General features: G+C 43.6%; 1 protein-coding gene across 2 annotated transcripts; it reads right to left on the bottom strand.

Moving 5' to 3' along the window:
• Window positions 1-3492: 3492 nt before the first annotated feature.
• Window positions 3493-12982, bottom strand: trit1 (tRNA isopentenyltransferase 1). 2 transcript variants are annotated; one of them, XM_087786093.1, is made up of 11 exons: window positions 12818-12982; window positions 11773-11913; window positions 11605-11706; window positions 11138-11295; window positions 9885-10027; window positions 9704-9815; window positions 9473-9585; window positions 7830-7907; window positions 7498-7601; window positions 6585-6702; window positions 3493-3819 (listed from the first exon to the last, which is right to left on the bottom strand). In XM_087786093.1, the coding sequence occupies exons 1-11, from the start codon at window positions 12977-12979 to the stop codon at window positions 3722-3724; spliced, it is 1329 nt and encodes a 442-aa protein (XP_087642219.1). In that variant the 5' UTR covers window positions 12980-12982; the 3' UTR covers window positions 3493-3721. The 2 variants fall into 2 exon arrangements, with proteins under 2 accessions (XP_087642219.1, XP_087642218.1); XM_087786092.1 differs by having other exon boundaries at window positions 11605-11712.
• Between the last annotated feature and the right edge of the window lie 384 nt (window positions 12983-13366).

A 13366-nucleotide genomic window follows, 5' to 3' on the forward strand; every position in this document is an offset into this window, starting at 1 on the left:
ACTTTTCAAAATATCCTTTTATCGAAGAATGTCACCTGAACATCTTCAGCTGGTCCACACAGGTGAGTCACTCATGAACACACCTGATCATCTTCAGCTGGTCCACACAAGTGAGTCACTCATGAACACACCTGATCATCTTCAGCTGGTCCACACAGGTGAGTCACTCATGAACACACCTGATCATCTTCAGCTGGTCCACACAGGTGAGTCACTCATGAACACACCTGATCATCTTCAGCTGGTCCACACAGGTGAGTCACTCACGAACACACCTGAACATCTTCAGCTGGTCCACACAGGTAAGTAAGTAAGTAAGTAAGTAATACTCAAAAAGTACATACTTTAAAGATCAAGATAATACTGAGAACAACACAGGAGTTCGAGAAATTCAAGGAAAAGCCTGAACAAATAGAAACGTCTTAAGATGTTTCTTAAAGGAGTCAGTAGACTCCATCAAGCGCAAAGAGAGAGCAAGATCGTTCCAAAGCTTAGGAGCAACAGCCTGAAAAGATTTCTCTCCTCTGGTCCTGAACCGTGTGCGTGGAACCATAAGTAGATTTTGATCCACAGACCTCAGAGCCCGAGCTGGGGTGTAAGGCTGGATCAGATCAGTGATGTAAGGAGGAGCCTGACCATGAATAGATCTGAAAGTAAGAACCAGAATTTTAAAGTTGATCCTGAAAGAAACTGGAAGCCAGTGAAGAGATTTAAGGATCGGAGAAATGTGAGTTCTTCTACTAGAGCGGGTCAGAATTCTCGCTGCAGAGTTCTGAATCAACTGCAGACGAGACAGCTCCTTCTTGTTAAGACATGAAAACAAACTGTTGCAATAGTCCAGATGAGAAGAAACAAACTCATGGATTATAAGTTTAGAGATTTTTCTCAGTTGAAGGAAACAGTTTCTGGTCAGTTTTCTGCAGTGTCGAACAAGAGACATGTCTTTATCAAGTACAACACCCAGGTTTCTCAGGCTCAGTTTGACAGACTGACCTAAGTCACCTAAGTACTGACTCAACCCTGGAATCTTATCATCAGGAGCAATCACCAGTGTTTCAGTTTTGTCCACATTTAGCTGTAAAGTGTTTTCACTCATTGTTTGATTTCTAGCAAACAATTGACTAAGCCTCTGGGGCTCAGTTGGGTCAAAAGAGCAGTAGAGCTGGATGTCATCAGCAAAAATGTGATAAGAAACATCTGGAAATCTCTGAATGATTTTACCGAGGGGAATTAAGTACAGCAAAAACAATAAAGGACCCAGAACAGAACCTTGAGGAACTCCACACAACAGATCTGCCGATTCAGACCTCATTTGATTGGCAGATACACTAAAACTGCGCCCAGAAAGGTAAGATGAGAACCATTTTAACACAGACCCAGACAGTCCCACTTCATCCCTCAGTCTTCTCAGCAGGATCTGGTTCAACTGTGTCAAAGGCTGACGACAGATCCAAGAGAACCAGAACAGTGAATTTACCAGAGTCAGCCGACATCATGATGTCACTGGATACTTTCAATAAAGCTGTCTCCGTAGAGTGATGTTTACGGAAGCCAGACTGAAACTTCTCATGGATGTCGCTCTGATCCAGGAACAAAGACAGCTGCTCAGACACAACCTTCTCCAAGATCTTGGACAAGAAATGGAGCTTAGAAATAGGCCTGAAATTACTGAGGTCAGTTGGGTCTAAGCCTGGTTTTTTGAGCAGAGGCTCCACAATGGCATGTTTAAATGCATTGGGAAAAAACCCTGTGGAAAGGGAGAGGTTCACCATATTGGTAACCCAGGGGCCAATAACATAAAATACTTTGATAAAAAGCCTACAAGGAAGGACGTCATCTGAGCAAGAGGAGGGTTTCATCTTGTTCAATAGTGCCGAAATATCACCCAAAGATACAGCAGTGAAGGAGGACCAAGAGGAGGAGAGTGGCTCAGAGACAGTAGGGTTTCCAAACAAAGGGGGAGAGATTTTCTCTTTGATCAATTTAATTTTGTCAATGAAAAATCTCAACAATGCATTGCTGTCAGCTTCACAGAAGACAGGCGTGATTTGAGGAGCAGGAGACTCAAGAGAATTAATCGTGTAAAACTTTTGGGTTTTTTCTATTTGCTGCTACCAGTTTTCTGATGTAATCAGATCTAGCAGTTTCTACCATCTCATTGTAAGAAGTCATCAGATCCCTGAGGTGAAGTCTATGCACCTCAAGTTTAGTGGACTTACAGAGACTCTCAGTCTTTCGACAAAGTCTCTTCAGACTCAGGAGATCTTCATTTGTTCAAGGGCACATTTTTTTCTGAATTTTCAAGTTCGATTTAACAGGTTTGATCCAGTATTTCAACACAATGATCAGTGAAACAGTGAACCAAACTGTCCACGTCTGGGCAGTCATCAAAGGAAAGAGAGTCAAACATAGCAGAAAAACTGTCTGCAGTATCGGCTGAGATGACACGCCTCTGAGACCTAACTTTCAAAGGCTTAGGTTCAGGGATGAAGTCCAGTGCTGTGTCTCAAATCGCATACTAGCGTACTAAAAGTTAGTATTTTTAGTACGTTAGTGTGTCTCAATTCTTAGTATGCGAAATTTAGTGCGCCATGCATACTAAATTGGCATACTAACACGCCCACAAAACTAGCATGGTTCGATGGACACTAACCATACTAAACAGCCGCCATTTTAGTGACGTTTTAAACGGAAGTTACGTCATATATAAATGCATATATATGCATATACTTAAATGTGTATTTTCAGCAGCAGTAGGAGGATAAACACGTCTTCGCTGCTGATACCAGCTTAAATATCTCGCGATTATTTAGATTCTCATATTTTTTCTTTATTTCTTTTTCCAAAGTTGCAATACGTGCTGCCAGCAGGTGGCGATAGCGTTCAAACAGCTGCTTGAAACATCCTTAAATATAAGTAGAAGAAGAAGCTGTCATGTGATTTCCGGTTAGTGTGTAGCTTCAGGGTTTGATTTGAGACATACTATCTGCGGAGAATTTGCGTACTAGTTAGTATGCATACTAAACTGATGCATACTAACTTCTAGCATACTAAGATTAGTATGCGATTTGAGACACAGCACAGGTTAAACAAGACAAGAGAATGATCACTCAGATGGACATCATGTACAGATACATTAGAAATGTTCAGGCCAAGAGTAAAAACTAAGTCTAAAATGTGGCCTTTTTGATGAGTGGGTTCAGAAACATGTTGCTCAAAATTAAAGGCTTCTGTTAAAGTTCAAAGTTCTTTAGCAGAACAAGATGTGACGTCATCAACATGAAGATTAAAGTCTCCAAGAATAAGAACAGATTCCATTTGAATAATGGAAGATAAGAAGTCACTAAAGTCTTTCAAGAACATCGCCGCAGGACCAGGCGGACGGTAGATTGACACACAATAGAAAGGTCTTGTAGAACCAACCACTAATCACTCACACACCTGATCATCTTCAGCTGGTCCACACAGGTGAGTCACTCACAAACACACCTGAACGAGTGAATGACTTGTTTATTATATTTCAGAGACAAAGATCAACTTTATTAGAACTGAGCTGTTCACTCTCTACCAGCAGAGGGAGCTCTTTTTCTCAGAATGAACCATGAGCATGCCTTCAGAGCACAGAAGTTATGCAAGTGAAGTAATAATTTGTTTGTTTATTGTTTAATGTTTATTCAAGAACGACCTTCAGATTTCAAAATAAAGCTCAAACAAACAACACTTATTTTGTGGATGTTGACTCGAAAAGTTCATTTTCAGCAGATGTTTCCTGTTTCATCCTCTTCACCTGAGAGTGATGTTTCCTCGACGACAGGTGAGCTGCAGACAGAGAACACACTTCACCCTCTCACCTATTATCACACTTCACCCTCTCACCTATTATCACACTTCACCCTCTCACCTCCATCAACTCATTATCACACTTCAACCTCTCACCTATTATCACACTTCACCCTCTCACCTATTATCACACTTCACCCTCTCACCTTCATGAACTCATTATCACACTTCACCCTCTCACCTTCATGAACTCATTATCACACTTCACCCTCTCACCTATTATCACACTTCACCCTCTCACCTATTATCACACTTCACCCTCTCACCTCCATCAACTCATTATCACACTTCAACCTCTCACCTATTATCACACTTCACCCTCTCACCTATTATCACACTTCACCCTCTCACCTCCATCAACTCATTATCACACTTCACCCTCTCACCTATTATCACACTTCACCCTCTCACCTATTATCACACTTCACCCTCTCACCTCCATCAACTCATTATCACACTTCAACCTCTCACCTCCATCAACTCATTATCACACTTCACCCTCTCACCTATTATCACACTTCACCCTCTCACCTCCATCAACTCATTATCACACTTCAACCTCTCACTTAGTATCACACTTCACCCTCTCACCTTCATGAACTCATTATCACACTTCACCCTCTCACCTTCATCAACTCATTATCACACTTCACCCTCTCACCTTCATCAACTCATTATCACACTTCACCCTCTCACCTATTATCACACTTCACCCTCTCACCTTCATGAACTCATTATCACACTTCACCCTCTCACCTTCATGAACTCATTATCACACTTCACCCTCTCACCTATTATCACACTTCACCCTCTCACCTTCATGAACTCATTATCACACTTCACCCTCTCACCTATTATCACACTTCACCCTCTCACCTTCATGAACTCATTATCACACTTCACCCTCTCACCTTCATGAACTCATTATCACACTTCACCCTCTCACCCATTATCACACTTCACCCTCTCACCTTCATGAACTCATTATCACACTTCACCCTCTCACCTATTATCACACTTCACCCTCTCACCTTCATGAACTCATTATCACACTTCACCCTCTCACCTTCATCAACTCATTATCACACTTCACCCTCTCACCTTCATGAACTCATTATCACACTTCACCCTCTCACCTTCATGAACTCATTATCACACTTCACCCTCTCACCTTCATGAACTCATTATCACACTTCACCCTCTCACCTATTATCACACTTCACCCTCTCACCTTCATGAACTCATTATCACACTTCACCCTCTCACCTATTATCACACTTCACCCTCTCACCTTCATGAAATCATTATCACACTTCACCCTCTCACCTATTATCACACTTCACCCTCTCACCTTCATGAACTCATTATCACACTTCACCCTCTCACCTTCATCAACTCATTATCACACTTCACCCTCTCACCTCCATCAACTCATTATCACACTTCAACCTCTCACTTAGTATCACACTTCACCCTCTCACCTTTTATCATACTTCACCCTCTCACCTCCATCAACTCATTATCACACTTCAACCTCTCGCTTAGTATCACACTTCACCCTCTCACCTCCATCAACTCATTATCACACTTCAACCTCTCACTTAGTATCACACTTCACCCTCTCACCTTTTATCACACTTCACCCTCTCACCTCCATCAACTCATTATCACACTTCAACCTCTCACTTAGTATCACTTCACCCTCTCACCTTCATGAACTCATTATCACACTTCACCCTCTCACCTTCATGAACTCATTATCACACTTCACCCTCTCACCTATTATCACACTTCACCCTCTCACCTTCTTGAACTCATTATCACACTTCACCCTCTCACCTATTATCACACTTCACCCTCTCACCTTCATGAACTCATTATCACACTTCACCCTCTCACCTTCATGAACTCAATATCACACTTCACCCTCTCACCTATTATCACACTTCACCCTCTCACCTTCATCAACTCATTATCACACTTCACCCTCTCACCTTCATGAACTCATTATCACACTTCACCCTCTCACCTTCATGAACTCATTATCACACTTCACCCTCTCACCTATTATCACACTTCACCCTCTCACCTTCATCAACTCATTATCACACTTCACCCACTCACCTATTATCACACTTCACCCTCTCACCTTCATCAACTCATTATCACACTTCACCCACTCACCTATTATCACACTTCACCCTCTCACCTTCATCAACTCATTATCACACTTCACCCACTCACCTATTATCACACTTCACCCTCTCACCTTCATCAACTCATTATCACACTTCACCCACTCACCTATTATCACACTTCACCCTCTCACCTTCATCAACTCATTATCACACTTCACCCTCTCACCTCCATCAACTCATTATCAAACTTCACCCACTCACCTATTATCACACTTCACCCTCTCACCTTCATCAACTCATTATCACACTTCACCCATTCACCTATTATCACACTTCACCCTCTCACCTATTATCACACTTCACCCTCTCACCTTCATGAACTCATTATCACACTTCACCCTCTCACCTCCATCAACTCATTATCAAACTTCACCCACTCACCTATTATCACACTTCACCCTCTCACCTTCATGAACTCATTATCACACTTCACCCTCTCACCTCCATCAACTCATTATCAAACTTCACCCTCTCACCTTCATGAACTCATTATCACACTTCACCCTCTCACCTCCATCAACTCATTATCAAACTTCACCCTCTCACCTGTCCACTCAAGGTCACCGATGATGATTCGATCACACACTTCACACGTGTTGTAGCTTCTCTTGTTCTTTTTCTCTTCGTGCAGGCGAGTCATCGGCACCAACGCAGGCTTTTCCCCCTGATCAGATGAAAGGGTGAATATATGTGATGTCAGATACACACTGATCAGATATATGTGATGTCAGATACACACTGATCAGATGAAAGGGTGAATATATGTGATGTCAGATACACACTGATCAGATGAAAGGGTGAATATATGTGATGTCAGATACACACTGATCAGATGAAAGGGTGAATATATGTGATGTCAGATACACACTGATCAGATGAAATGGTGAATATATGTGATGTTAGATACACACTGATCAGATGAAAGGGTGAATATATGTGATGTCAGATACACACTGATCAGATATATGTGATGTCAGATACACACTGATCAGATGAAAGGGTGAATATATGTGATGTCAGATACACACTGATCAGATGAAAGAGTGAATATATGTGATGGTCAGATACACACTGATCAGATGAAAGGGTGAATATATGTGATGTCAGATACACACTGATCAGATATGTGATGTCAGATACACACTGATCAGATGAAAGGGTGAATATATGTCATGGTCAGATACACACTGATCAGATGAAAGGGTGAATATATGTGATGTCAGATACACACTGATCAGATGAAAGGGTGAATATATGTGATGTCAGATACACACTGATCAGATGAAAGGGTGAATATATGTGATGTCAGATACACACTGATCAGATGAAAGGGTGAATATATGTGATGTCAGATACACACTGATCAGATGAAAGAGTGAATATATGCGAGGTCAGATACACACTGACCACCTTCACCAGGACCTGATGTTTGACCTTCATGTGTTCATCAAAGTCACACCTTCACAAGAGAGTCCAGAACGTCCAGAGCTGGTTTCAGAACCGTCTCCTCCCAGCAGCTCACGTCGGTCACGTCCAGGCCGTAGACGGGTGGAGCGTTGTCTCCTGACACACACACACACACACACACACACACACACACACACACACACACACACACACACACACACACACACACACACACACACACACACACACACACACACACACACACACACACACACACACACACACACACACACACACACACACACACACACACACACACACAGTAGTAAACACCTACTTGTGTCTCACACTGAGTCAGTCCAAGATGATCCGTCAAGAACTTACTTTTTAGAAAACGGTTCCTGACCCAAGTGTTCTGTTTGCGTGCGTAGCGCCTGGTGGCGACTTTCAGAGCTTCTACACCTACAAAGAGAAACATCTAGAGGTCCTTCAGAGCTTCTACACCTACAAAGAGAAACATCTAGAGGTCCTTCAGAGCATCTACACCTACAAAGAGAAACATCTAGAGGTCCTTCAGAGCTTCTACACCTACAAAGAGATACATCTAGAGGTCCTTCAGAGCATCTACACCTACAAAGAGAAACATCTAGAGGTCCTTCAGAGCTTCTACACCTACAAAGAGAAACATCTAGAGGTCCTTCAGAGCTTCTACACCTACAAAGAGAAACATCTAGAGGTCCTTCAGAGCATCTACACCTACAAAGAGAAACATCTAGAGGTCCTTCAGAGCTTCTACACCTACAAAGAGATACATCTAGAGGTCCTTCAGAGCATCTACACCTACAAAGAGAAACATCTAGAGGTCCTTCAGAGCTTCTACACCTACAAAGAGAAACATCTAGAGGTCCTTCAAAGCTTCTACACCTACAAAGACAAACATCTAGAGGTCCTTCAGAGCTTCTACACCTACAAAGACAAACATCTAGAGGTCCTTCAGAGCTTCTACACCTACAAAGACAAACATCTAGAGGTCCTTCAGAGCTTCTACACCTACAAAGACAAACATCTAGAGGTCCTTCAGAGCTTCTACACCTACAGAGAAACATCTAGAGGTCCTTCAGAGCTTCTACACCTACAAAGAGAAACATCTAGAGGTCCTTCAGAGCTTCTACACCTACAGAGAAACATCTAGAGGTCCTTCAGAGCTTCTACACCTACAAAGAGAAACATCTAGAGGTCCTTCAGAGCTTCTACACCTTCAAAGAGAAACATCTAGAGGTCCTTCAGAGCTTCTACACCTACAAAGAGAAACATCTTGAGGTCCTTCAGAGCTTCTACACCTACATAGAAACATGTGGAGGTCCTTCAGAGTTTCTACACCTACAAAGACAAACATCTAGAGGTCCTTCAGAGCTTCTACACCTACAAAGAAAAACATCTAGAGGTCCTTCAGAGCTTCTACACCTACAAAGAGAAACATCTAGAGGTCCTTCAGAGCTTCTACACCTTCAAAGAGAAACATCTAGAGGTCCTTCAGAGCTTCTACACCTACAAAGAGAAACATCTTGAGGTCCTTCAGAGCTTCTACACCTACAGAGAAACATGTGGAGGTCCTTCAGAGCTTCTACACCTACAAAGACAAACATCTAGAGGTCCTTCAGAGCTTCTACACCTACAAAGACAAACATCTAGAGGTCCTTCAGAGCTTCTACACCTACAAAGACAAACATCTAGAGGTCCTTCAGAGCTTCTACACCTACAAAGAGAAACATCTAGAGGTCCTTCAGAGCTTCTACACCTACAAAGAGAAACATCTAGAGGTCCTTCAGAGCTTCTACACCTACAAAGACAAACATCTAGAGGTCCTTCAGAGCTTCTACACCTACAGAGAAACATGTAGAGGTCCTTCAGAGCTTCTACACCTACAGAGAAACATCTAGAGGTCCTTCAGAGCTTCTACACCTACACAGAGAAACATCTAGAGGTCCCTAGAGCTTCCACTCTTGGAGGATGTGTTCAGACCAGACCTCTCTCTCTGAGCTCCTCTCTCTCCTGCTGGCTGCTGCTCTCAGGTGCTCTCAGGTACTCATGGAACTCCTTGAAGCCGATGGACTGGAAGATGCCGTGCTGATAGTCCTGACTGAGACCAGAGGAATCAAACATCCAGAGTCAGAAGATCACGCAACATGTGCACAACATCCACCAAGAGACTCCAAACATGGAGGCGTATGTTCTCAAGGATCAAGCAGCAGGTCTACCTGTCGTCCTGGACCTTCTGTCGGTTGAATCGAGCATGAAAGTTTTGGAGTTCTTCTATCAGACCAGCCGACAACATCTCTTCAACTCGGAAGTCGAGTCTCACGTCCAGAGCTGCGAGTGAGTTGTTGCATCATCAGTGAGAACATTCATGATGGTCCTGAAGGTCCTGAAGGACTGTACCCTGCATGTCCGCGTGAAGCCACAGGACACAAGAGTCTGGGAACCTCAGAGGACCTCCCAGCTCGGCCCCTCCGTCCTGCTGCTGCTGCTGCTCCAGCCAGTGACTGTGAGGAAGTCCTGTCTCCATGAAGACCTGCAGACTCCTGTGAAGCGAAGAGTTGTCATCACACCTGACAGTTAAGAACCATCAGTGTGTGTCTGTTGTTGTGATGTGTGACTCTATTGACTATCTCAGATCAACCATGACCTTCTGACCTCATAGACATCAACACTGATCTCAGATCAACCATGACCTTCTGACCTCATAGACATCAACACTGATCTCGGATCAACCATGACCTTCTGACCTCATAGACATCAACACTGATCTCGGATCAACCATGACCTTCTGACCTCATAGACATCAACACTGATCTCGGATCAACCGTGACCTTCTGACCTCATAGACATCAACACTGATCTCGGATCAACCATGACCTTCTGACCTCATAGACATCAACACTGATCTTGGATCAACCGTGACCTTCTGACCTCATAGACATCAACACTGATCTCAGATCAACCATGACCTTCTGACCTCATAGACATCAACACTGATCTTGGATCAACCGTGACCTTCTGACCTCATAGACATCAACACTGATCTCAGATCAACCATGACCTTCTGACCTCATAGACATCAACACTGATCTCGGATCAACCATGACCTTCTGACCTCATAGACATCAACACTGATCTCGGATCAACCATGACCTTCTGACCTCATAGACATCAACACTGATCTCGGATCAACCGTGACCTTCTGACCTCATAGACATCAACACTGATCTCGGATCAACCATGACCTTCTGACCTCATAGACATCAACACTGATCTTGGATCAACCGTGACCTTCTGACCTCATAGACATCAACACTGATCTCAGATCAACCATGACCTTCTGACCTCATAGACATCAACACTGATCTTGGATCAACCGTGACCTTCTGACCTCATAGACATCAACACTGATCTCAGATCAACCATGACCTTCTGACCTCATAGACATCAACACTGATCTCAGATCAACCGTGACCTTCTGACCTCATAGATGAACACTGATCTCAGATCAACCATGACCTTCTGACCTCATAGACATCAACACTGATATCAGATCGACCGTGACCCTCTGACCTCATAGACATCAACACTGATCTCAGATCGACCGTGACCCTCTGACCTCATAGACATCAACACTGATCTCAGATCATTACCTGGAGAGTTTGCGTCGGTCATTGGGGTGCAGCATCGACGCCATCTTCGGGTCGACCAGCATCAGTCGTTTGTGAAGATCCACACCATCCAGCTGTTGAAGCTCCAGTTTACGCTTTTGGGCACTTTTTCCTCCCAGCATGCACTTCTCTGAGCCACTCTGAACACAGAAGCCCTGGTTACTATGGCAACATATTCTTTGACTGTGATTTGATTTTATGGATGAAACTATACACAGAATATATTCTTTCAATATAGAATTATTTCATTTCATCATTAAAACTTGTCGTCTCTGGGTCAAAGGTCAACGACCTCCACCACTGCATATGTACTAAAGGAAGCCAGGGAGGTCGTTGACCTTTGACCCAGACACAAGGTTTAAATAAAGAAATTCAGCCTTAAAATATAGAAGTTATTGAATTATTGAGTGAAAAAATACTTTAAATCCTCTTGACTCGGACTCACGGACCTGATGACCCTGATGACCCAGAAGGACCTTCCACAGCAGAGACTCGATGTAATAGTTGGTTCCACCGACGATGATGGGAAGCTTCTTTCTTCTGTGCAGATCCTCAATGTTTGATCACGTTAAGAAATGACTCCTGATGAAGACCATCATCAAAACTATGGTGGATACTAAAGACAGAGCGTTCTTCTGGAAGTCCACCACGGTGTAGTCGCACACCAGAGGGTCCACGCAGCTGATCATGTGATGCCTGCAGCGAGCGCTCTCCTCCGCCGTGACCTTGTTGGTGATGATGTCCAGACCCTGATACACCTGAGGACACAAGATGACCTTTATACTCATGGTTCTGTTCTTATGACAAATACGGTTCGTTTGTATGAAATAATAATGACGATTATTATCATCTATATTCATTTTTACGCATTAGAGTTAAAAACACTATTCAGTTCAAAAGAAAACCCAGCAGTGAAAGAAAAACATTGTTTTCATCTTATAAACAACACATGAAGGTAGAAGTGGAACAAGTGGTTCAAACACTCGACAGCTTCTTCTACTTTTTTGTGTTTCATTGTGTTATTGTGTTGTTTTGTGGTTAAATGAGTGTTTTCTCAAGACGATTACAGCGTTTTCAGTGACGCAGCTTCAGTTTAGCGCCATCTAGTGACAAAGATGCCGGTGAGAGTTGTAGGTGTCGATCGATCCTCACTCAGAAGGAACTTTAAACCTTCACCGCTGATGACACTCAAGTGTTTCTGTCTCCAGTTCCACACCGTCAAAAAATGACCAACACGATCTGGAGCTAATAATTCAAGCATCAAAGAAAGCCACACAACTTCAGGAGCGGCGAGTAATCCAGCAGAACCAATAACCATCAGGGAACCTGGTTCTGCTGGGAATACATCGAGGCTGACGCGACTCCTGGTCCTCAGCAGCAGGGCCGGAAAATATGCAATGCTCCCAATCGTCCACATGATGGCGTGGTCGTGCAAATGAAGCCTCACGAGGCTCCAAAGATGAACTTCTCTGCTGCGAGGCTTCAGGTCTTCATGAGGCTTCAGGTCTTCATGAGGCTTCAGTGCTTCACGAGGCTTCAGTGCTTCATGAGGCTTCATCTCGCCATCACTAGTTATATGTAGGTCAATAAAGTTGGAATAACAACAGCAGGAATGCTAACATGCTAATGCTAACATGCTAAAGCTACTTCCTGTGTCGTCACCTGCATGGAATCCGCGCTGATTATTTCTCCTTCCAGGCGTCGACAGAGTTCGATCGCTAGTTTGGATTTGCCGGTTCCGGTCGCTCCGAGGATGACGACGATGGACGGAACCATCTTCAAAACACTTCTGGCCGCCGCCATTGCTGAGCGATCCCAGCGCATGCGCAGGAGCCAGACGTAAAACCAGGACGTGACGTCAGAGCAGACGAAATCAGAAAATTGACAAAAGAAATTTAAAAAAAAAGTGATTAATTGAATGTGTTTTGTTTTTTTTATCTCATGGATTGTGAAAATAATGATCTTCACGAAATACATGTGTTGTGTTTATTAATAGGGGCGACATAGCTCAGATGCTAGAGTGGTTGCCTGCAGTCCAAAAGGTTGCAGGTTCAATCCCAGCTCCAGACAAGCTTGTGTCGTTGTGTCCCTGAAGACACTTCACCCTGATTGCTCCTGATGGTGAACTTGGCGCAAGTGTGCAGGTGTGCAGGTGTGCAGGTGTGCAGGTGTGCAGGTGTGCAGCCTACAGCCTACTCCCATCAGTATGTG

The sequence above is a fragment of the Callionymus lyra genome, chromosome 3 (genome assembly GCF_982586985.1).
Source record: "Callionymus lyra chromosome 3, fCalLyr1.hap1.1, whole genome shotgun sequence".
NCBI classification, from domain to species: domain Eukaryota; kingdom Metazoa; phylum Chordata; class Actinopteri; order Syngnathiformes; family Callionymidae; genus Callionymus; species Callionymus lyra.